At 58.1% G+C, this 23,684-nt stretch overlaps 2 protein-coding genes across 3 annotated transcripts; one reads left to right on the forward strand and one right to left on the reverse strand.

Annotated features, from left to right (window-relative positions):
* Nucleotides 1–460: 460 nt before the first annotated feature.
* Rpl10a (ribosomal protein L10a) lies at nt 461–3,249 on the forward strand. 2 transcript variants are annotated; one of them, XM_052163402.1, is made up of 6 exons: nt 461–562; nt 759–833; nt 1,085–1,165; nt 1,511–1,659; nt 2,776–2,948; nt 3,045–3,249. In XM_052163402.1, the coding sequence occupies exons 1-6, from the start codon at nt 558–560 to the stop codon at nt 3,213–3,215; spliced, it is 654 nt and encodes a 217-aa protein (XP_052019362.1). In that variant the 5' UTR covers nt 461–557; the 3' UTR covers nt 3,216–3,249. The 2 variants fall into 2 exon arrangements, with proteins under 2 accessions (XP_052019362.1, XP_052019363.1); XM_052163403.1 differs by lacking the exons at nt 461–562; nt 759–833; nt 1,085–1,165 and adding an exon at nt 1,198–1,412.
* An 83-nt stretch (nt 3,250–3,332) lies between these two features.
* Tead3 (TEA domain transcription factor 3) lies at nt 3,333–23,264 on the reverse strand. The gene is made up of 14 exons (XM_052164433.1): nt 23,205–23,264; nt 22,876–23,080; nt 13,408–13,659; nt 12,245–12,309; nt 8,678–8,740; nt 7,650–7,661; nt 7,026–7,163; nt 6,893–6,942; nt 6,557–6,618; nt 5,952–6,094; nt 5,659–5,832; nt 5,340–5,480; nt 5,088–5,240; nt 3,333–4,971 (listed from the first exon to the last, which is right to left on the reverse strand). Exons 1-14 carry the CDS (start codon nt 23,262–23,264, stop codon nt 4,858–4,860), a joined length of 1,632 nt encoding a protein of 543 aa, XP_052020393.1. The 3' UTR covers nt 3,333–4,857.
* Nucleotides 23,265–23,684: the final 420 nt, after the last annotated feature.

Raw genomic sequence — 23,684 nt, forward strand, 5'->3', positions numbered from 1 at the left:
GCCGAAGCAGGGGCGGCTTATATACAGATGGCCAGGGCAGCCGGTGGCGGCTCGCGCTTCACGGAGGCACATCTGATCCTAATCCGGTCACCAGCCGCTTTCCAGTTCTGCTCTCGGCAAGGATCATGTCCCCGAGCTATTCCTGCCTCTGCCCACGCGCGCTGGCGGCCCTGGTGCACAAGGCGCGGGCTAGCGGGGGCGGCTGCCCGGTGGCCCTCCGGGCTCATCGCCAAATTAGGCGATGAAGGAGAACGGCTCTGCCCGTGACTGCGGAAGACGGGGGGCAGGCGGAAGATAGAGAGCGGGGAGAAATCCGATCCCAGTGCCCTGCTTCGGTCCCTGTCCCAAGGCTGGACCGCCAGATGCTCCTAAAGCGGTTCTCACGGTGCGGCCGCGTGGTGGCGACCCCTAGCGGCCGCAGACGACAGCGCCTCTCCGGCTCGGCTGAGCGCCGAACGCGCGGCGGAACCAGCGATTCTCGCGAGAACACGCGCTCTATTTGAGCGCATGGGCAAAGCGCTCTGCCTTCTTTTCCGGTTTCCTCCGCGGCCGCAGCCATGAGGTAGGTGGTTATCGGCGCGCTATCCGCCGCCATCCGTGCACCCAGCTGTCCCGCGGACGCCCCGCGGCCCGCTTCGGAGGCTCTTCCGGCAGCCGCCCCGTGTCGCGAGCCTTTTCCCGGCATGCTGTGGGCCTGTCATCCGGACCGGGGTCCAGCATGGCCTGCCCTGAGCGTCCTCGCTTCTTCTCCCCAACAGCAGCAAAGTCTCACGCGACACCCTGTACGAGGCGGTGCGGGAAGTCCTGCACGGGAACCAGCGTAAGCGCCGCAAGTAAGCGCGAGCGACCCCGGGTTGGGCGAGCAGATCCCGGGCTGGGCGAGCGAGCAGATCCCGGGCTGGGCGAGCGAGCAGAACCCGGGCTGGGCGAGCAGATCCCGGGCTGGGTGAGCAGAACCCGGGCTGGGCGAGCAGATCCCGGGCAGGGCGAGCAGAACCCGGGCTGGGCGAGCAGATCCCAGGCAGGGCGAGCATCATTCCCCGGTGCACGGCGACCCCGGGCTCACAGCGCCCCTCTCGCTCAGGTTTCTGGAGACGGTGGAGCTGCAGATCAGCCTGAAGAACTACGACCCCCAGAAGGACAAACGTTTCTCGGGCACCGTCAGGTTGGCACCGCTCTGACCCCACCCAGCCCTCAGTGTCCCCGTGTGGCCTTCCCGTGCCGTTCTGGCCGAGCCCGAGGCGGGCACGGGGCCACTGACTGCCAGGGTAGTTCAGGAGTCCTGCCGCGGGGCAGGCTGCCTGGACGGACCCCCACCCTGGGTCTTAAAACAAGAGGGGAGGCGTGGGGAGGCCTCGGCCGAGCCCGCCGGCTAGCCTGAGAAGCCAGGCTAGTGTCGCACAGACCTCCGGGTAAGACTCGGGGCTCGCTGCCACCCCGACGCTTCAGACCCAGCGCCACCTCCAGCGTCCGCATGACCTGTTTCGTCCCCCTTCCTCCCCAAACGCAGGCTCAAGTCCACCCCGCGCCCCAAGTTCTCGGTGTGCGTCCTGGGGGACCAGCAGCACTGCGATGAAGCCAAGGCCGTGGACATCCCCCACATGGACATCGAGGCACTGAAGAAGCTCAACAAGAACAAGAAGTTGGTCAAGAAACTGGGTAGGTGCGGCCGGCCGGCGTTGGAGAGGCGAGAGGCGTGGGGCTAGGTTGACAGACTCACTGCTCACGGCTGCCTTGCACAACCCATGACCGCCGACCTGCCCGGGAGCAGCACCACACGGCCGGCCCCACACAGGTCGGCAACCCAGAAGGCTGCCCCCCAGTCACCAGGGTGTGTGCAGACCCGCAGGCAGCTGTTGGCTTTCAGTTAATAACCAATGGCGGGGTCAGGAGTGTAGGGTGTGCTAGCCTCCACGGCAGCCCCTGTATCCCTCAGGCTGCCTCATTACAGGTTGGGTATGTAGTGGCCCGTCGCCCGCAGGCTCCTTTTACCCATTACCCGATTGCTAGGCAGTAGTCATGCCTGCTTTTGTAGATAGGAAACATCTCCATCAGTTTCTTTAAAACTTGAAGTAATGCTGAGTCTCTTGCCAGGGGTCGAACGTCACTCTTATTTTAATTTTTTAAAATTTATTTTAGGTGTGTTTCAGGCGCACCAGAAGGGGGCGTTAAGGTCCCATTACAGATGGTTGTAAGCCACTGTGTGGTTGCTGGGATTTGAACTCAGGACCTTTTGAAGGGCAGTCAGTGCTCTTAACCGCTGAGCCATCCGTCTAGCTCCACACTCTCTTGTAGTGCCTAAGACTGTGCTGTGCTACCGAGCTGTCTTCTGAGGTGCCAAGTTCCCAGGCTCTGGGCAGTGGTAGGAACCTCTCATGGCAGACCTCGGGTCATCTTTGACAGATTGATTTTTCTTATATGAGCAGGCTGTCACTGACACACACCACAAGAGGGCGTCAGGTCCAGTTACAGATAGTTGTGGGCCACCTGTGGGTGCTGGGAATTGAGCTCAAGACATTTTAGAGCCATGTTCTCCTTATAACTCCAGTCTGTATTAGAGACCCTTTGAGTACACGCTTTTACAAGTGCTGGGACTCCAGGGTGGGGCCATCCCAGCCCCTAATTCTATGCAGTCCACCAGGGATTGTGGGTCTTCCTGGCCCGGGACCTAGGTGAGGACTTGAAGTCTTTGGTCTGAGGAGGCAACATTTGAAAGAGTTGTTTGCTTAAAATGCTTTTTTGGCTTGGTCCTGAGTGTTCCCTGACTACTTGTAGCCAAGAAGTACGACGCCTTTCTGGCCTCCGAGTCTCTGATCAAGCAGATCCCGCGTATCCTGGGCCCAGGCCTGAACAAGGCTGGCAAGTTCCCCTCCCTGCTGACACACAATGAAAACATGGTGGCCAAAGTGGATGAGGTGAAATCTACAATCAAGTTCCAGATGAAGAAGGTCTGTGGGTTGGTCTGGGTGTGTCTGTCCATAGTGGGGAACCAGAGGGGGCCGTGCCAGTCTGGGCTCCATCCACCTGACTCTCCATTCATGCAGGTGCTGTGTCTGGCCGTTGCTGTCGGTCACGTGAAGATGACGGACGACGAGCTGGTCTACAACATCCACCTGGCCGTCAACTTCTTGGTGTCCTTGCTCAAGAAGAACTGGCAGAACGTCCGGGCGCTGTACATCAAGAGCACCATGGGCAAACCCCAGCGCCTGTACTAGGACGGGCGGGCGCCAATAAAGCTCAGCTGCCCCACCCTTGTCTGCCTGTGATTAGTCAGGGGGGTGCTGGTGGCTGCATGTGGCGGCGTCTGTTCCTCAGGTGGCTGGAGAAGTAGCTTTTTTTTTCCTCCATATTTTGGTGTCTCAAATTCACACTGCACCTCATCCTATACTCACCCTCACGGGTAGAAAGTGAAGTTCCCAAGCTAATTTCACTGTGGGTTGTTGTGGCTTTGGCCATTGATGTTAGGGGAACTCTCTGGCAGTGACAGGCAGGAATACCTCAGTAAGGGCTTCAAGCAATTGGCCATTTCTGCCATGGATATGAGTTCCTGCCTACTGCCGCATCCACGTAGCACCTTTCTTGGGCAGCCCCTCAAAGCCAGAGGGACTTGAGGGCTGAAGGGGAGGCACAAACCTGTGAGCTTAGTAGCAGGCCAGTGAATGCAGGTGTCCCTGAGGACAGGTGCCTTGAGAGTACTCCAGAGTCATCCCAGCCTTTGTGGGTGGCAGGGGTCGGTTATCTAAAGGCCTGTAGGTGGCCCAGCATCATCTGTACACTTGGCAGCAGCAAACCCCCGGGTTTGCCAGTTCAGCAGGCCACAGTAGCTGTCAGTGACGGTGGCCCTTCCTAGCATCCCTGCATCATATCTAGGCAGGGTACAATGTTGCATATGGCACAACTGTCTTGACCCAGAAACAGCTTTGTAATTTTATTCAAAGGCAGGAGCCGGGCCTTGAGCGGCCCCTGCCTTGAGCCATTTATTATATAGCCCATCACAGCTGGATTTTAAAAATACACAAAAATATATATATAATACATTGTTATAAAACCTAGGTGGGGCTGGAGGTGGCCGGAGCAGTAAGCAATGGTGACCTTCAGGAAGCTCGGGCTGGGTGAGGAAAGGCACAGTACTTCATTTGAAACTCATAAATACCCAGGTGACCTTAGGACCTGGATGTGGAGAGGGCAGGCAGCCACCTGTCTTCAGGATACAGAAAGGATGCCTAGTGGCTGCTGTGCTACAAAGAGCAGGAAGTAGAGCCCTGTCTGCAGCCCAGCGGGACCATTCAACAGCACAGCCCCTACCCGGCCTCTGTACCCAGCTCTGCTAGGGAATTAGCCGACCCTAGGGTCTGCTTCTGTGGGCCTCCATCTTGGCACTTTGTCTGGTATAGAAGACCTGTGTAAGGGGCCTGTAAACAGGTACCCAGAAGGTATGAAGAAGTCTGTCCTTCTCAACCTATACCCCAACATGACGCCTTGTACCAGGGCCTCCGTGTCGGCTGCCTCTCCCCAGTCTTATGCCACCCTCACCTGCCCACCACACTCCCCTAGGGACCAGCGACCATACACTATGCCCCAAGGTGTCCTCCACAGTACGATGATGTCCCTTGTGGCCAGGTGGAGCCTGGTCATCTCTGGCTCGGTACCCAGGCAAGCCACCCCACCATGGAGCCCTCTTCTCTCTGGTAAAGCGCAGGACAGTGGCAGGGAGCGTGTGTGCTGGGGCCAGGGAGGCAGCCTGGGTCCCAGCCTGAAACCCACGGGTGGGTAAGTCCCCCAACCCACACCCGGGGAGACCAGGCAGGCAGGTGTGTGGAGGATGTCCATCGGCATCCTGTGGAGGTCCAGGGCATGCTAGTCTTTGACAAGCTTGTAGACGTGGTGCTGGGCCCCATGCTCGCTGGTGGAGACTTCAAAGACAAAAGCAATGACCAGCAAGGTCTCCTGCGAGTCCCGACTCGTGACCACCTGGGGGGGAAGGGGGGGAAGGGAACAGGACTCGGTAAGGGCGGGAGGACGGGCCAGTGGGACGGCTGGGCGGGCTAGCCGGGCCTCCACGGAGCCCCGCCCCGACAGCCTCGCACCTGCAGGATGGTGAAGTTCTCCAGCACGCTGTTCATCATGTACTTCTCAGGCAGGTGCTTCAGCTTGTGGATGAAGTTGATCATGTACTCGCACATGGGGGAGCGATGGATGCGGTACACGAAACGCCCGTTCTCCAGGCGCGCATACTCGGTCTGCAGCAGCGTGGGGCAGGAAGGGGCGTGGCGTGAGCGCGTGTCCCCGCCCTGCCTGGCGCTCGCCCCGCCCCGCCCCGCCCCCAGGCCTCCACTCACCTCCACTTTCTCCACCACCTGCTTGCCGAAGGAGCACACCTTGGTGGAGACGCTGATGGTCATGCTGTCGGCGGAGCTGTACTGCGAGCTGACCCCGTAGAAGGCCCCGGGGCCTTCCTGGATCGTGCTGTTGAGGTCAGCCTGGGGGAGGGGGGTGCCGACTGTTGCAGAGGCCTGGCGACCACCTGCTTCCCACCTCCCCACCCTCCTCCTCGCCATGCCCCATCCCACCTCCCCAGAGGCCTGCGGGGCCCACGAGTGGGGAAGAACTGGCAGGGAGATGGGCAAACTGCTCATCTTGGGTTAGAAGAGGCCTCACCCAGAACTTGACAAGGAAGAAGGCGTTCGGGGGCCCTTTCTCGTAGAGTTCCTTCAGCCCTCCCTTCTTCTCGGGGAACTTGTCGTAGATCTGGCGCACATCCACCGCCTCCAGGGGTGGGTCTGAGAAGGCAGGGTTTGTCTGGCCGATGTGTACAAACAGGTGTTTGCTGTACTGTGGGGAGGGCCGAACCGGGGTCAGCCTGCAGGGGTCGGTCAGCCTGCAGGCCCGAGGACCCCGAGCTGGATGCTGGATCACGGATGCCAGCCTCCCTCCCCACCATCCCACAGTACCGTGTCAGGGTCGCGTTGCACCTCCATGAAGGCAGAATACTCCAGGAGGCGGAGCCGGGAGGAGGCGATGGTGCGGTCCTGCCACGCAGGCGCAGAGGCGGCAGAGGCAGCGGCTGGGGGCAGCGGGGCCAGGGACTCATAACCTAAAAGGGTAAAGTCTAACTCATCTGCCCACATGGGGTGGACCGCACGGTCGGTTTGTAAAGCCCAGAACAGTGTCGGGAGCGTGTGTGCTGGCGGGGCAAGGAGGTAACCGGGGTCTCTGCCTGAAACCCATAGCTGGATGAGTACACCCAGGGACACCAGGCTGACGTGTGTGTGAAAAATGTCTTCTTGCATCCTTGTGGGTGTCAAGGCTACCAAGGAGGTAATCTTGGTAGTACTCTGGGGCTATTTTTCTGTGTGCTTCCATTAATGTGTGTTTACACAAAAAACAAACTACTATCCCCTAGAATGGAATCCTGGCAAAATTTGGGATTCCTTTTCTTTTTCTACACGGAATAGAACCCTCTCAAACCCCTATAGATGCTACCCTCCCCAGTACAAATACACAGGTCCCAAACAGAAGGGCAGACACCAGAGGTGTTGGCATGGTGGACACTTACTGTTGAGCGTCGGCGGCAGGGGAGGCTGGCTGGGGTAGGAGGGCTGGGCAAAGGGCTTGATGCTGCGGGCGGGGGCAGAGCGGGGTATCTATCAGTCCTCAAGACCTTTCACCTGCCCCCACCCCTGCCTCCCCTGAGTTGATATCGCATGCTCAGAAGCTAGCCAGCCACCTTTGTGTTTTAACTCTGAGGGTACCCAGCTGCATCCCACAGCCTGTGGCTACACGCCCCTCCCACCCCCCAAAAGCTCTTCACTGTGTGGCAGTCAGCAGTCTCAGAGCTGAGAACCCGAGTGACCAGAGATTAACTGCAGTTCCTCGGGTAGGCAATACTTACTCCTGAGAAGGTCCAGGCTGTTGTCCTAGCAGAGGGGGGCTGCTCCAGAACTGTGGATAAAGCTGGGGTCTCAGTACCCTGAAACGCTAGCCCATACCCCAGGCTAGCCCAGCCCAGCCCAGCCCAGGCATACCCTTGAGGACGTGGAGAAGACAGCCTGAGGGAGGGGTGAGGGTGGGCTGAACTTGTTCTGTAGGACACTGGCAGAGACGATTTGGGCAGATGACATGGACGCCATGCTCTGGAGGGCTTTGTCCTTGGAGACCTGGTCCTGGGACAGTGGTCAGGTCAGGCCTCGGCCAGGCCCTTCAGGTAGGGATTCTAGTTTTTTTGTTTCTACTCTCTCTGGGTCTCAGCCTCCTGGAGTCTGTCTCCTTTCCATGCAGAGACCACAGTATGGACCATCATTTTACAGTTTTGTTTTATGCCCCAACACGGTGGTCCCTTGCAAACTGGCTCTGGGATCCCCCTCATATACAGAAAGGCTGGGTGCATGAGTTCTTGGCATACAACAGCAGAGGATTCCCAATGGTCACTGCGTGCTCCTCCCGGACACTCACAATTACCTGTGACTTTTTCTATGAAACCAGACTCTTACTTCACAGTTTAGGGGCTTTGGCTTGGTTGCTATGCTGGGCAGCACTGTACTGAGGGCGACAAGCAGGTCTGGGGAGCGCGCCACCCCTGTGCCACCCCACACGCCTGGCCCATCACTCAGTAATCTCAAGCCCCTCCCCAGGGGTGCTGGGTCACTTACCAGGTTCATAGCCTGTGAAGGAGAAAGGGACAGGGCATTAGAAGATACACCTGAGGGCTCTGGGGGTGGGGGTGGGGGAGGACATGCTGTTTGGCAACCCACCCCCACCCTGTGCTCTGGCTGTCAGTTCCTAAGGAAGCCAAGAGGCTGGGGGGTGCTGGGGGGCTCTCCCCACCCACCCAGAGAGGGAGTGCCTGCTAGCCAGGGGGTGCTCTGGCAAGATGAAGAAGAAAAGGGACCATGGGTCTGTGTGTCCATCCTAGAAGTGAGCCCGGTAGGGTTGGGAGACTCAGACGCTGGGAAAACATGGGGTGCAGACCGGAAACCCCAGACTGAAGTTCTCAGCCTGCTAAATGTCACCCCCCTCTGCCCCCACGGAGCTGCAAGCCAGCACTCTTCATGCCCCCCTCAGGTCCCCAAGGCCATTAGCAAGCAACAGTCAGGAGAAAAGAACAAGGGGGAACGCAGGAGAGAGGCAGGCTTGAGGAGTCCTCAGACGCTGGCCACCAGCTTGTCCAGTCCCCGGAAGCTACAGCCTGCGAAGCTTAACACCCTACTGACAGGTTTGTTTGCTTGCTTTTTTTTGAGACAAGAGTCTCACTGTGTAGCCCTGGCTGTCCTGGAACTCAGATCTGCCTGCTTCTGCCTGAGTGCTAGGGTTAAGGCGCCGCCGCGCCGCGCCCCTGGGAGCTTTGGAACTTACTGCTGTCACTTGTGTGTCTCAGACCCTCTCAGTTCCTCAGCCCTGGTCTGGACCCAGAAGGATGCTGGGCAGGCTAGGCCCAGAGCCAGGCCCATACCTTCAGCTTGGACTGAATCTCCCGAGATTCCTCCTGGCTAGAACCTGCAAGTGACTACATACCTGTAGGGAAAGAGAGAAGGAGCAGAGGACAGGAGAGAGGACAGAGCCCAGGCCGGAGAGAGGTGTGGCAGGCTGGAGAGCCACCCGAGGCAGAGGCCTGCAGTGCGCAGAACAGGCGGACACGGTCCAGGAAGGGGCCCGAGGCCCTGCTAGGCACCCAACGTACCTTAATGCCAACCTGGTATTCCCGAACCTTCTTCCGAGCTAGAACCTGTATGTGGCTGGACACCTAGGACGTGCCCCACGCCCCGCCGCAAAGGAAAACAGAGAGGGTGAGGGGGCACCGCCAGGATGGCCAGGGCACAGGAGCACCCAGCCCTCCCCTCTGGCGGACCAGGGTCTGATGGAGAACTCGGCATCTCGGTGGGCACATGCCTCTTGGTACTTGGTATTGTCAGTTCTATTTGTTCTGGGTCTTAAGTTAACCCACAGTGGTCTCAAGGGCCACCACGCACCGCATCACTGTGTAGGTGGTTCACGGAACAGAGCCCCAGCCCACGATCTGCTGGTCACTCTCTCCGCTCAGGCGGGAGTTGGACCTGACCCAAAGGAAGTGGGTCTTCCCCTCATGGAATCCTCCCCTCTGCAGACACCACACAAGACAGACAGGGCTCCGTGGCTCTTCCTAGCATTACAGGTTTGCTGAAGCCACAGCCGCTTCCTTTTTTGTTTTTAAAAGTCTGAGACAGGAGCCGGGCGGTGGTGGCGCACGCCTGTAATCCCAGCACTTGGGAGGCAGAGGCAGGTGGATTTCTGAGTTCGAGACCAGCCTGGTCTACAGAGTGAGTTCCAGGACAGCCAGGGCTACACAGAGAAACCCTGTCTCAAAAAAACCAAATTAAAAAAAGAAAAAATCTAAGACAGGGTTTCTCTATGTAGCTCTGGCTGTCCTAGAATAACTCACAGAGGTCCTCCTGCCTCCGACTCCCCAGAGCTGGGATTAAAGGCTTGCCACAGCTTCTATCAAAGATCTTTTCACTGTCCTGTGTATCTGCCCCGATTTCTCTTTCAGCTTCTTCTGTCCCGGGCCATCGTGCCTTTCCAGAAACAGAGTTATATGCACACAGTAGGTGCTTTGATTTGAAGGCTCTCTTTCCTAGCAACATGCCCATTGAAAGCCCCAAAGACTAAAGTTGAGCTAATCAAGGGCCAACAGTACCCAGACAATATGACAGGAACAGGTCACAAGCCCTCAAGGCTGCTCTGGGGTCAGTAGCAGCAGCTGCTGTGGGCTTTCTTCAAAAGTTTGTTTATGTATGTGAGAACCCTATAGCTGTCCTCTGCTGCACCAGAAGAGGGCATCAGATCTCACTATGGACAGTTGCTGGGAACAGCAGTCAGTGCTCTTAACCGCTGAGCCATCTCTTGTAGGTCCTTGGAGTCCCAGCTGGTGCTCACCCCTGCCCGGGCCATACTGATGGCCACCAAACAGAGGTGCGGGCGTTCCCCAAGTCTCATCCGCCCAACTCATTTGATCCTTGCAGCAACCCTCTAACTCACAGATGACCTAATCAAAGCCCAGAGAGGCTCTCGGCTATGTATCCAGGGTCACACAGTCAGGGGCAGAGCCAGCCCTCAAACCCAGGCCATGGGACCCTGGGGACCATTGGCTCCATCAGTCAGCTATCCCCTCAGGATTCCCTCAGACCCTTAGCACTTGGCGCCAACTCCTGAGGGCCAGCTCTAATATCCGGAGGTTGTTAACCATCCCAGCTGGTTAATAAGAAGTAATTGTGCCAGGCATGGTAGCCTACACCTTTGACCCCAGCCTGGGCTACATGGTTCAATCAGAGGGAGTTCCACTGCTTCAGGTGGAAGGGGATCTGGCCACCAGTCCCCAGATGGCTGGCTTGCCCTGTGTGGCCAGGGGTGGGTGCAAGCAGTGTCAGAAAGAGGCAGGGCATATGCCCAACCTTTGGCCAGCTTGGTTTGATTCAGAGTCTGAACTTACAGCCGGACAGTGCATCCCAGGGCTGACAGGGTTCCCAAGAATATGGGTGTGGCCTTAACAGATAGATACACTCACTGTAGCTTTAGGTGTCTATGTAGCTCTTAATTCTCAGCTGCAAGGAGCCAAGGCTAGGAAGCAGACAGCCCCAGGTAGCATCGACTATCAGAACCTCAGAGGCTGTGTTGTCCCAGGGGTGGTGGGACTGAGAAGGAGGAGCCTTACTCTGCAGCCTCAAACTCATGGAACGTTTCTATTTCAGCCTCAAGTGTTGGGATTCCAGGCATGTGTCACTCCATACTGTGTGCAGAAGGCCTGGGCTTGGCGACAGGAGCCCGAGTGCCCCTGCTGCCCTGAATCCCCAAGGAGTATCTCTGAGTTTGCCATAGGAATTCATTCGGGGGCCCACGCTAGGCAGGGAACCTGGAGCCCCTTTAAGGACTGCGGTTAGGGACAGGTGGGGCTTGTCTATGTACAGCCAGCACTCCAGGGGAAGGGGGTGTGGAGTTTGAGTTCCAACCCCTCAAAGGGCTAGGGGTTGAGTTGACATCTCTCCTAGGTACCCCAGATCTAGTCCATCCAACCAGCCCCCTCTGCCTGGTCACCCACAGCTGCCGGCCTTCCCAGGAGTGAGGCTGTTGTGTTTGCTGCCCTGTTCCACCGCTGTGAAGGTAGATTCTGCCTCTGCCTCCTGCCTGGCCTTCCAGATTCACTGCCCTGACAGCTGAGGGCTCCATCCCCAAAACTGCCTCCACTCCTTGACCCTCCCCCACCCCAGGCTCCCTCCCTTTCTCCTGGCTCATTCTGTTAAGTGTAGGGGCCAATCTTGACTCCACCCCTGCCCTGCACAGTGACACAATATGGGGGTCACTAAACTCCCTTTTCTCAGTTTCTTAGTTCTGTGTCAACTTGACACAAGGTAGAGTCATTGGGAAGGAACCTGGCTGGAGAGAATGCCCTCCCAAGTCTGACCTGGACCAAGCTGTGGTGCCTTTCCTTGACTGGTGAGGGAGAGAGCTCAGCCCCCTCTGGACAGTGCTGTCCCTGGGAGAGTCTGGGGTGCTGTAAAAAGGCAGCAGGAAGCCAGGCGGTGGTGGCACACGCCTTTAATCCCAGCACTTGGGAGGCAGAGGCAGGCAGACTTCTGAGTAAGAGGCCAGCCTGGTCTACACAGTGAGTTGCAGGACAGCCAGGGCTACACAGAGAAACCCTGTCTCGAAAAACAAAACAAAAACAAACAAAAAAGGCAGTAGGAGGCTGGGGAGATGGCTCAACAGTTAAGAGCACTGACTGTTCTTCCAAAGGTCCTGAGTTCAATTCTCAGCAACCACATAGTGGCTCACAACCATCTGTAATGGGATCTGACGCCCTCTTCGGGGGTATCTGAAGTATACAGTGTACTTACGTATAATAAATAAATAAATCTTTTTAAAAAATAAAGAGCGGTCTTTGGTCAGAGGCAGGCTGAAGGGTGTGAACCCCGTGTGGCAGTTTTCTGTTGTGTGCTGACGCAAGTGGGGTACTGGGGGGGTTGCTACCCTGCCTGATCTACTGAACCCCTACTTGGCATGGCCCCGCCCTCGTTAACTCCACACCTTCTGAAGGAGGTTCTGGCCTCCTTCCTCCAGGCCAACCCCCAGCGGGACCCTAGCTGTTTTACTATTCCACACAGCTAGGCAAATACCCATCTTTCTGACTGATAAGCAGGCCCTGTGGGCTAAACCGTGCTTCCTACAGCCAAGGTGTCCATTGGTGGTGTGACAGGGACCAGGGCCATCTCTCTACCTGTTTTCTCGTCCTGGTTTTTCCAGTCCTCAGCTTGATGTAGCGGGCAATCAGCTCGTTTCGACCTAGTAAGGGAGACAGAGATGGTGAGGACTGAGGCGAGGGGAGAACCCCGGCTGGGCATGCCTGCTCCGGACTCCCCGCACACTGCGTTGAGGGCATGACCTACAGAAAAAGCGTTGACAAGGCTTCTGGGCAGCAAGGCCTCACTCGCAGCCTGGCTCAGAGGCCGAGGGTTTGGATAGGTCTCAGCCCCATCCCCTATCTGTAAGCTGTTCTGTCTGGTTTCATCCTGGTCATGGGGGGCCACGGAATAAGCCCTGTCCCTTCTCTGGTGATGTCTCTTATACTGACAGCTTGGGTCAAGGAGTATATATCACTGGGTCCTTGTGTCAGTGACCCATACTGCATCAGCAAGTCGTCTAGGAGTCTGGGGGCAGGGACTCTGCACAACACCAGAGACCATCTTGGGGAGTAAGCTACAAAATGTGGGGGCTGCCTAGACATACCACAGGGTGTATGTCAGCATCCAGGGTGTGCGCTCAGCCCCCCAACCTCTTGGCCTCCCCAGAACTGCCAGATTCCCCAAATTCCTCTGCGATGACAGAACAGGCCCCACCGCGCCTCCCTGCCCGCCAACCCCTTGTCTAAAAATACCCCGTGGGGCTGCCCTGCCCCGGGTGAGGGTGCAGTGTGGGCAGGCGGCCCCACCCGGTGGAGCACCCCAGAACATCCTCCTGTCCCCAAGAGTGGAGTTTTCAAGCATCAAGGAAGGGCCTGTCCAGACAGTGGGCCCCCAATCTCCCTACGGTATCCCCTCAGTCCTGGGTGTTGGGAGATGGAGTCTGGGGCTGTCTCACTAGGTCACAGGCTCCTGACAGAGGCTCACTGGACTGACCCAGTTTTCCTGGCCCCCTGAGTCACCCCGAAACCTCCAGCCGGCAGGGCTAGGGAGAGGCAGGGCGCGTGTGGGCTGGGGCAGGCCTGTTTGCGAGGTGCAGTTGGAGGAGGCCCCAGACACACGCAGCCCAAGCCTGCCAGCCCGGACTCGCCCGTCGGGCAAGCCGCCAGGGCTCCCCCAACCAACCGGTCTGGCAAGGGACAGAGAGCAGGGGGCGGGGCCAGCGGGCGGAGCCACGCCCACCTGGGCCGGCCGCACTTACCGTACATCTTGCCCTCATCGGACAGGATGATCTTGCGCCGGCCGCAAGGCGGGTAAATGGCCAGGGCCTCCTGAAAGCTCTGCTCGATGTCCGGGCTCCACACTCCCTCGGCATCGTTGTCCAGCCCCTTGTCCAGGCCTTCGGACCCATCTTCCCGGGCCTCCCCGGGGCTGCTGTTGGCGGTCCAGCTGTTGGACGCTATTGTGCTGGTTGCTCTGGGCTCTGGGCCTGAGCCCCGTGGATGGCCTGAGCCTAGACAAGCAGATGTCAAGGGTTAGGGCAGGTTTTTCCCACCCACCCCAGAGGCCACATGCAGTGCTCCCCACAGCACGGGTAGGTGCTCCATGTTGGAGGCTGAATCTTCTTCAGAGCTGTGTTGCCTTGCAGGAGTTAATTTACATCTCTGACCATAGCTCCTATAAAAAGTCACAAAGGGAGGGCTGGAGAGATGGTTAAGGGTGGAGGATCTCAGCCCCGTTCCAGGTCCCAGCACCCATGTCCAGCTAACGCTTGTCTGTCCCTCCAGTCCCAGGGGAGCCTGACACCTCTGGCCCCACATGCCACAAGTACACAACATTAAAAACACAAATCTAGTTTAAAACCAAGAAGGGTCTCCTCGAGTTGAGGGTTAAAAGGCCGGAAACACTGAAACAGTAATATGAGCTAGGTGTGGTAGTACGCTCCTGTAATCCCAGCATTTGGAAGGCTGAGGCAGGAGGATCAGGAGTCCAGCCTCCTCCTCCACCACACAGCCCATCTGGGGCCAACCTGGGCTGCATGATACCTGTCCCTTTTTGTCCCTCTCCCACACCGTGGCAGATGAGAACAACTCTCGGAAGCTGTCCTCTGAGCTCTGTACGCAGGCACAGACAGCACACAGGAATAAATAATTGTAATGAAACGGTAAAGGGCTAGGGAGATGGCTCCGTGGTTAGGATTGGTGCCAGTTCTTCCAGAGGACCCAGGTTTAATTCCCAGCATCCACATGGCCGCTCACAACTTTAACACCAGTTCCAGGGCATCTGACACCCTCTCACAGACACACACACACACACACACACACACACACACACACATATACACACACAGGCAAAACACCCATTCTCATGACATAAAAATAAATTAAAAAGGGGGAAAGGGGAAAAGATCCTCTTGATCACCAACCACATCAGTGCAGATCCACAGGTTCTGCACAATTGGGAGCCTGAGGCAGGAGGATTGCTAGTTTTGAACCAGGCATGGTGTTTGCCTATAACCCAGCTTTGGCTGACTGACTGCAAAGTTCAAAATTCAATGGACTGCACAGGGAGACCCTGACTCAAACTACAAATTAAAAAACCTTTTGAAACACTGGGCAGGGTGGCAGAAACACGTAACTTCAGCACTTGGGAGGCTATGGCAGGAGTTCAAGGTTACTCTCAGCTGCGTCTAGCCTAGGCTATGTGAGGGTCCAACCTGGGCTATGTGAGAGTCACCACACACACACATAGCACCCGCATATGTGGTCAGCCTCTACACAGGCAGACATAGAAAATGCTTATTCATAGCAACAAGAAAGTTGAGGTTCCCAAGCAGTCTCTGAAGAGGAGGGTCAGACAAAGACTCGTCTGTCTGTAGCCCCCGGGGGCAGGGGAGCGAGGACCAGCTTTCGAGCAGTCCTGCTCTGAGATGAGACTGTTCTCACCTACCCCACAGAGGGCCGTAGCATGGACCAGGCGATGCCCTGGGAGTGGCCAGGACACAGACTGCACAGGACAGCTCGGAGGTGAGGCCGGCAACCTGGCCCCGCATGCCCGACCTCCACCCACTTCCTGTTCCCACGCCTCCTCAGCCCCACACCAGCCCATAAGCCACCCACACACAGCTCTGTCCTGGCCTACATGGCAGATGGGTCAAGGCTCTGGGAATGGGGGTGGGCACCCTTTCTAGCCCCCAAGAGCATGACCTTGAACCCCCAGCAACCCCAGAACACAGGAACCTAAAATCAGAGTTCTGGAGGCCTCCGCACTTAACCAGCTCTGCTCTGGGGAAGCCAGATGCAGTGGCTCACACCTCTAAATCCAGCACTCGGGAGGCAGAGGCAGAGGCAGGCAGAGGCAGGCGGATCTCTGAATCTGAGGCCGGCCTGGTCTACAGAGCGAGTTCCAGGACAGCCATCCATCCATATCTATGTTAGAGACGGCCTCACTGGGTAGCCCAGGCTTGCCCTCCCTCTGCCTTGTGCTCCCAGCTGGTAAGACATCAGTTCACATGTATGCAAATTGCACGCACCTAGCGCTAGACATCAGGTTTAGACTTAATATTTCTAACAGAGGCATCTCCATATGCCAGGCATGGGTGGGGGGATTTTATACAGCGACTCATAAGTGCTACATATTATTAATGCTACTTTGTACATGAGAAAAACCAGAGAACAGAGAAGTTAAACAATTTACCCAAGGATACACCATGTAATGATTCAGCTAGGTTTTAAATGGAGTTACTGGCTACTGGCAGAGATGGCGCCAGGGTTCACAGGGAGAAGAGAGGCCCTTGCTGCTCACTCCCTGACCCTGTAGACAAGAAAAAAGGCACCGAAACCCACCAGCTGAATAGGGAAAGGAGACCCAGGCCTCGAAGCCCCCTCAGCTCAAGTGACTGTAACAGCTTCGAAGGCCCTACACCACTGCACAAGACCAGCCTTTCCAGTGGCTTCCAAGACACCCAGTGTCTCTCAGTGGCCAGTGGGCAGCAAGGGTCAGCTGTCCCTCCCCGGAGCCTGTCCTTCTAGAGAGGGACCTGTCTAGGTGGGTAACCCCTCTCCTCTGATTACAGAAGAAAGGGGACAAGATGCTATGCTAGCTGGGGGAGAGGGACATTGGAGGAGCAGTTGAAGATCTTAAGTCTCCTGGGATATCAGCCTGATGCTAATGATGTTCAGACCACGGAGGGGTCAGAGGACCCACCCAGGGATAGGAACCTTCAGCCTGGCCCTTCAGACTCTAATGCAACAGCCAGACTCAGTGACAGGGGGGCCCGTAGCCTGAGTTCTGAAGAAACTGGCCTCCCCCAAGTCTCTGGCTGCTTCCCCTCATCCAGGCCATGCCCCCCTCCTGGGTGATGTCAGTCCCGCCCCGCCCCCGAGGGAGCATGTGGCCAAATATGGCGAACAGAGCAGCCTGGGAGCTGGGACAGACTGGGGGATGGGGCAGACTGGGGGATGGGGCAGACTGGGGGATGGGGCAGCCCCTGGCTGGGATCTTAGATAGATAACTGGGGAGGGGAAGAAGGCATGGGGGGTAGGAGGTATCAAGGAGTACAGACCCTAATATACACACCCTACAAGGCTCCTGGGCACCTGCAGGACAGGCCTGACATACTCGAGGGACACATCTCTGGAGGGCAGAGTCCACACTGAGGACCTAAATGGTACCCCCTCCAAAACAGCTTCACACAGCGGCACAAGCCTGCTAGGCCCTTGGCTGCCCAGCAAACGCTGTTGGTCAGGGGTCTCCTCTGCCGACATCATTCCAAGCAGACTCCCTTCAGGATGGGGGGGGGGCGGGGCGGGGGAGACTACCGGGGTGGTCACAGCTGCCATCCCTGAACAGTGTGGGTGCTCACCCCCAAACCCTGGGACCACATGGGAGACAGCAGGCTGGGTCTCAAGGGGCTAACTTACTTGGGCAGCCCAGTCCCCAGAGACGACCTCTGCCTGGAGGCTGTGCTCTGAGAGGAACAGAGGAAATGGAGGGGGAGATGGGCCCCGGTAGGTGGAAGGGAGTGTGGAAGGTCCCAGAAGTGTCATCTAAGAAGAGTGAACTGTGCAGAGAGAGAGAGAGAGAGAGAGAGAGAGAGAGAGAGAGAGAGAGCGAGCGCACAGACGGAAACCAGAAAGTGCCAGACAGCCCGCTCTCCATCCATCCAGGCAGGCAGACTGAGGGACTCCCTTCTGGGGTGGGAGGAGGGAGAAGAGGAACCCGTCCACACCCAGCAAAGACCCAGGGATGGGCCCACTGGCACCCAGGTGAAGAGACAAGGAGGTGGGACCCGTAGGGACAACGCAGGAGGAAGTCGGGGTATGGAAGGTAGCTCAGGACGAGGACTGACCCGAAAGGCGGGAGGTGTGGGTGGGGCCTGGCTCGGCTCCTCCCCTCCCACAGACCCTCTCCCCCCACCCCCATCCCCCCACGCTGGAGTTTTCTGCATGGCTTCAGCCTTTCTCTCACCCTTAGCCTGCAGAGCAGTCACACCTGCCTCCTCCCCTGTCCCAGACCCTCAGCCTGGGGGTCTGAGGAGGAAGGGGGCCAGGAGGCCCAATGGAGATAAGGGCCCCCCCCCCCCCGGCCCACTCCCAGCCCCGGGGCCAGATCTGCGGGCAGAACTGGCCAGACAGCTCTGAGTGAGGCCGGAGTCGGGCGGCTGTCACGCCCCGCTCCTCCAGACCACCAGTCCGCTGGCTCCTCCGAAGGGGGAAAGCCAAACTTAGGCGAAGGCTCCCCGAGAGCTGGTGTCCTGGTGGGGACACAGCAGAGGCACGCTGTCAGGTGGCACTTCGCTGTTTCCCAGGGGTACAGAGGCTGAGCTGGGCCCTGCAGCCAGCAGCCAGCTCTGCCCTCCAGAGACCCCGGTCGGTCCCCAAATGCTCCGCGTACTGGAGCCATAACCCAACGTGGGCACATCAGTGGGTCCCGAGGCGCTCCGCGGCGGGGAAGGGCGCGGGGCCTCCCTACCTCCTAGCCGTTCTTCCCTCCACCCCACCCCCACGGCAGCCAGCTGTTCTCCAGCTGCCAGACGCTCCCACCCTACAAGTGGCCAAGCTCTGGTTGGGACCAGCATGGGCTAGGCTGGGAGGGGTTAGGGACGCTCTCTGCCTCCTCCACCTCAAGTCTAAGGGAGGGGGGGGGGACCTGCCAAGTAGCCACTCCCTGCCGTGCTGGGACGGAGGACCCTCTCTCCGCAGGAGGGAGTACTTGCCAGACCCACTGGAGAAGGCGGGGCCTCCCGGACCAGCTTACTAATGTGCTTCCAATTTTGAGAGCCACCGGTCCCATCCCTCTCCCTCACTTCTAGGAGTCCCAGCCAGGGACAGCCCCCTCCTCAGAGCCCCCAGGCCTCCTACAGGGAGAGCTGACCGGGTCCCAGAACAGGACTCCTCCAGCAGGGACAGGCTGAGGGACGACCTGGGGAACTGGGGGCTCTCACAAAGCTCAGTTAACATGTCTACCTACCCCAGTTCATCCACTGGGCTGCCAGCAGCACAAGATGCCACCTGAAATCAGGGTCCTTTATAAGCACACAGGCTTCCCTTCCTCTCTCAGGAGGCAGTCATGGTAAGGTGTATATGTATATATATGCATACACACATGCATATACATATATGTATATATGTGTATATATGTGTATGTGTATATATGTATATGTGTGTACATATATGTACAGATATGTATGTATGTAGATAGTATATATGGATATATGTGTGGATATGTGTATATATGTGTGTGTGTATATATTAATGTCCACATGCATTCATAGCTAATTATTATTCATTTATCCATGTATGTATGAGCACAGACAGGCCACTGTGCACGTGTGGAGGTCAGAGGTCACCTGGCGGAAGTCCTCTCCTCCCACCACCTGGGTCCTGGAGATCAAACTCAGTTTGTTAGTCCTGGCAACAAGCACCCTGTCCCGCTGAGCCATCTCGCTGACCCCCCGCCACCCTTTTTTGAAAGAGGGTTTTCACTCCCATAACCCAGGCGACCCTGGAACTCAAGATACACCCAAGTGTTGGTGTCCACAACTGTGAGGGAAAACGCAAATCAGGGTTCTGTGTCCTATAACATACACTGGACGCTTTGACTGCCCTCTCTTCTTACTGGTTTTGGTATAAGGTCTCACTCTGTAGCTCTCGCCAGCTTGAACTCACCATCCACACACCCCAAACTCTCATGTGTTGGGAATTGCAAATGTGAGGGAAAAAATCATATTGTGGCAAAAACAAAAATTCATACATATCATAGCATCTACCATGTTAGTCTCTCCCTCTCCCTCTCCTCCTCCTCCTCCTCCTCCTCCTTCTTTTCTTCCACAGCATCTTTTTTTTATTATTACATTTTTTGGGACAGAGTCTCTCTGTGTAGCCCCGGCTGTCCTGGAACTTGCTCTATAGTCCAGGCTGGCCTCTTGAATGCACAGAGATCCCCCTGCCTCTGCTTCCAAAGGCACACACACCACACCCTGCTTGGCAGGATCTTTTCCAAGGTCTCCCAGGTAGATGGCACATGCACTGGGGCCACAGGCCCCCACACCCCGGGTGGCAGAGCCCACACAAGCTGAGGCGCTGACCACCTACGGAGTTGGCCTCAGTCACACCCCAGTTTCTCACACGTGGAGCCACACACTGCCTGGCTCTTCCAGGCTGTCTCACAGGATACAGGTTGCCTCATAGGATACAGGTTGTGTACATTGTATCCAGCTCCTCACTGCGGCCCGCCCTCATCCGTATGCGGATCCTGTCATTGTACTCATGTGTAGTGTCATGAACAGTCACACAGACAAACCCAAAACCACCTCACGCGTCATTTCACAACTGACAACAGAAGTGCCCACACCAGGGCATGACAGGTCACATGGAATGCCCTTCAGGTAGAATCTTAGCACCATGGTTCCTCACATAGCTGGTGTACCCACAGACACACAAATTTTCTCCACAACTACCTTGTGTGGTACCCAACACCAGAATATCATCCCAGCGGCTTCTCCCATTCACACATGTAGGCATCTGCACCCCACCCAGCTTACACCCCAGACTCTCACAGACACTCTTTCCACCATGTGGGGCCTGGACATCCCTCTCCTGGCTTGCCTATAAGCAATTTTGCCCCAGAGCAGTCTGTCCGACAGCCCAAGGTCTCTGTTTCTCTCATGACCACAGTGATGAGGGCTGTGTACGAGCCGGCTTTTCCCACATGTGGTCACAGAGGCTATACCTGGGTCCTTTCCCACACACGCCCACTGCACAATGTGGCCCACGCAAATGACCCCTCACGGTCCTCAACTATTCTCAAATCCAGTCACACGCAGCTGTCTTCCCATTTCCGTCGATCACTTCCTGTCTTTTCGAGCTTGGCAAGGAGTCCAGGAAACAATCCAGCACTCTAGGAAACCCCAAGGGCTGAGGCTCTGGGGACCTGGGTCTGGAGTCTCCCGCCTTGGCCTCCAGAGGGTCTGCAGCAAGCGGTGCCTGCTCCTAGCCACAGCGCGCACAGGACAGCAGGGACTGCTGGTGCCCAGATCTAAGCTCACAGGCTCAGGCTGGGGTCCTGGGGCTGCCACAGCTCCTGTGATATCCTGTGGGGATAGGCTGGGACCTCCTGGGAACCCCAGGACACTGTGACAGTCAGGCCCCCCTTCTACCACACAAGCAGGAGCCCCCTCTAACCCTCAGATCCTCTGTATCCCACCCAGAACAGGACTGGTGGCTTCTGTCTCAGCACAAGCGCCTACATAGAACCCTAGGGGGCCCGGAAAGGCTCTGGGCTGAGGTAAGCATCCAGTGACCTCTGAACCTCATTTACAAGGGCAAGCATCTCCAACTCCACACAGCCTCCCCGGTCGCTTCAGATCTATCTCAGGCTACCATGCTCTAACTGTATGCCTTTCCCCAGCCTCCGCTCCCCCTTCCTTGTGCTACCTGGGGCGACCCACCCACCTCTCCAGAGCCCTCTAGGTGCAGCTTCCATGATAGGCAGAGACCAAAGGCAGACAGAAGGATAAGCCTCTAAGGAAAGGAGGGACCAGGCACCTGAGGAGCCAGCCATCAATACACCTGGCAAGCCTGTCTCCTGCCTCAGATGAGCTCTCTTTTTATGTGTATTTCTTTCTCCCAACAGCAGAGCGAGTTAGGGTGTAAAAAGATTCAGTGATGGTGGATGAAAGACTCTGGGTAGACACACACCTGCGTGTGTGTGCACACACTCAAAAGATTTCCAGCCAACCACTGACCATTCTGTTCCCCAAAGTGCTAATTAGCATTAATTACAGCTCCCTCCCAGGAGGTTGGGAAGGCCTGGCTTCCAGCCCCTCCCTGAGGAGGGGGTAATTCAGTCTCGTGTCCACTCTTTGCCTGAGGGATGAGTAGACAGACCCTCACCCTTTCTTCACACCAAGGACTAAAAAGCACGTCAGACAACGGGAAGACCGAAGTGGGAAGGAAAAGCCGGATGCCCTCAGTCGCATTAACAATGTCAGGTGTGGAGAAGGAGGTCGCGGACTAGGAAAGGCAGAGGCATAGTCTCCTTACGCAGCCTTCAACGCAGCCTTCAACGTCTGTCTGCTTTCCCCTGACCTCAGGCCGGCAGCATCCCGTAGTTGGTTGTGTGTGTTGGGGTGTCCCAGACCCCAGTACTGAGGCGGAACCTTGTGTGTACAGATCCAGGCCCTCTATTCGAGAGTTTGAATACACGGAGCCACCAAGGACACCAGCCCCTCAAAGCTGTGTCCAGCCCCTACCGCCATCCTCCGGGCTGGGCTACAAGTCCAGGCCTGACTTGGTTCTGCCCCTACCTGGAGAGCTCGGGATACAGAGGGACACAGGCCCTGAGAAGCCCGGCTCTAGGCTTCGTTCGTTTTCTCTTGCTCTTTAAGAAAATAAGCCCTCTATCAGGGCCCCTGTTGGGGGAGCGGGTAGAGCAGGGGCTTCAGTGACACTGCCCGAGGGCCTGCTGGGGCTAGAAAGCAGACCCACACCAGCGCTCCAGCCTCCCTTCGCAGGCAGGAATAAAGACGTGACAGACAATGGAGAGGACCCGAGTGGGAAGGGAAGCCCAGCTGCCCACAATTGCCTTAACTTCTCTCCGGAGAAGTGCGGGGAAGGCCCCAAATCCAGCCGCGTCCCGAGCTAGGCTCCTGGAGCAAGGAGCTGGGACTAGCCCGGAGGCGGGCGGCAGAACTGGAGGGGACAGGCGTCTTCCCCCACTCCCCGCCCTTGGGTGCGCACACGCTCCGGGCTCACACTGTGGCTTCCCGACACCCGGGGCCGGGTCCCAGCGCAGCCGCGAGCAGCGCGCACACCGGCTCGCCCTGGCCAAGGCCTGCGTGGAGCCCGGGGCCCGCGGGCTCTCGGAGTCCAAAGGGCGCCCCGGATACGAGTCGCGGCGGCAGGCCCTCCAAGCCCGCGGCTCCGGGCGCACACCCCGGCACACGGCGGGGCCAGGCCCGGGCACCCGGGACACTCCGGGCTTCCCAGCCTCCGGGTCGCGGAGGGGTGGGGGGGGTGGGGGGGGGTGGGGGGGTGGGAGGGGCGGGGCTTCCCGGAGAGCGTCTCCCCCCTTCCCTCCAAAGTTCCCGGCACCCAGGACCTGGGCTCGGGCGCGGGCTGGACAATAGCTCAGAGCCCCCAGAGTGTCCCGGGTCCCCGCCATCCAGAAGCCACCCGAGCAGGCACCTCTGCGCGCAAGGCCTCCCAGTTGCATTCCCCGGGCTTACCTGCTCCGAGCTCCGGGGGGCGCTCCGCCGGGCCGCTCCGCCGGGCCCGAGGGAGTAGTGAGGGGGGCCGGGAAGGGGGGTCGTGGGCAGGGGGATGGCCGGAATGCACGGAATGAGCCGGGCCGGAGCGGGAGGTGCTGGACGCGGAGGAGGGAGCGAGCGGGACGGAAAGTTTGTGTTGAGGGAGCCGGGCGGGGGGTGGGGGCTGCGGACGGGAGGAGCGGGATCAGTGGGCGGAGCCATTGGCGGGCGGGCCCACGGGTGGGCGGTGTTATTTGGGGGAGTGGTCTAAGGCGGGCCCAGGCCTGCTGTCTCTCTACCCACCCAACCCCAAGAACGCCCATCGCTGTGGAGTCACACTCCCGCGCACCCCACTTCTCGCTCGTCATCTCAGAGTCCCCCCCCCAAAACCCACTTGTGGGTGAATCTTGAGGATCAGGCCTGGGGCGGAGCCAAGAATGGAGCTCTGCCCCCTGGGTTGGACTCCCGGAGGTGTTTGGGGTCCTGGGGAGCCGGGTCCCGCGCATCCAAGTGACACCCGAGCGCGCATGGGGTCTCGGGCTCCCCACCCTTCTACTTGGGTCGGAGGCAGCCGAGGTCTCTGCAGCTCCCCTCCCGCTGAGAGCCCGCCCCCAACTCCGGGCCCCAGACCCGGCTCCGCCCTGCCCGGACCCGGTTTGTCTGGTTCTCCCCGAGCGGCTTGTTTCTCGAATTTCTCCCTTTCTCCCTCTTCCTCTACCTCTGGGGCCCTCCCTCTCCTCCCTGCTGCCGGAGAGTCGGGGGCCCGGACCCTGCGCTCTCGCCGAGGT

Source organism: Apodemus sylvaticus, chromosome 19 (genome assembly GCF_947179515.1).
Source record: "Apodemus sylvaticus chromosome 19, mApoSyl1.1, whole genome shotgun sequence".
NCBI lineage: Eukaryota > Metazoa > Chordata > Mammalia > Rodentia > Muridae > Apodemus > Apodemus sylvaticus.

Excerpts from the sequence above, each read along its gene's own strand:
- Tead3 (XM_052164433.1), bottom strand. The coding sequence starts at position 23,264 with ATGACGAGCGAGAAGTGGGGTGCGCGGGAGTGTGACTCCACAGCGATG. Across the intron at positions 6,095-6,556 it reads CCTGCCGCCGACGCTCAACA|GTTATGAGTCCCTGGCCCCG; the intron begins GTAAGTGTCCAC and ends TTACCCTTTTAG. Across the intron at positions 5,833-5,951 it reads TGCAACGCGACCCTGACACG|TACAGCAAACACCTGTTTGT; the intron begins GTACTGTGGGAT and ends CCCTCCCCACAG.
- Rpl10a (XM_052163402.1), top strand. Across the intron at positions 1,166-1,510 it reads CGTTTCTCGGGCACCGTCAG|GCTCAAGTCCACCCCGCGCC; the intron begins GTTGGCACCGCT and ends CCCCAAACGCAG. Across the intron at positions 1,660-2,775 it reads GAAGTTGGTCAAGAAACTGG|CCAAGAAGTACGACGCCTTT; the intron begins GTAGGTGCGGCC and ends GACTACTTGTAG.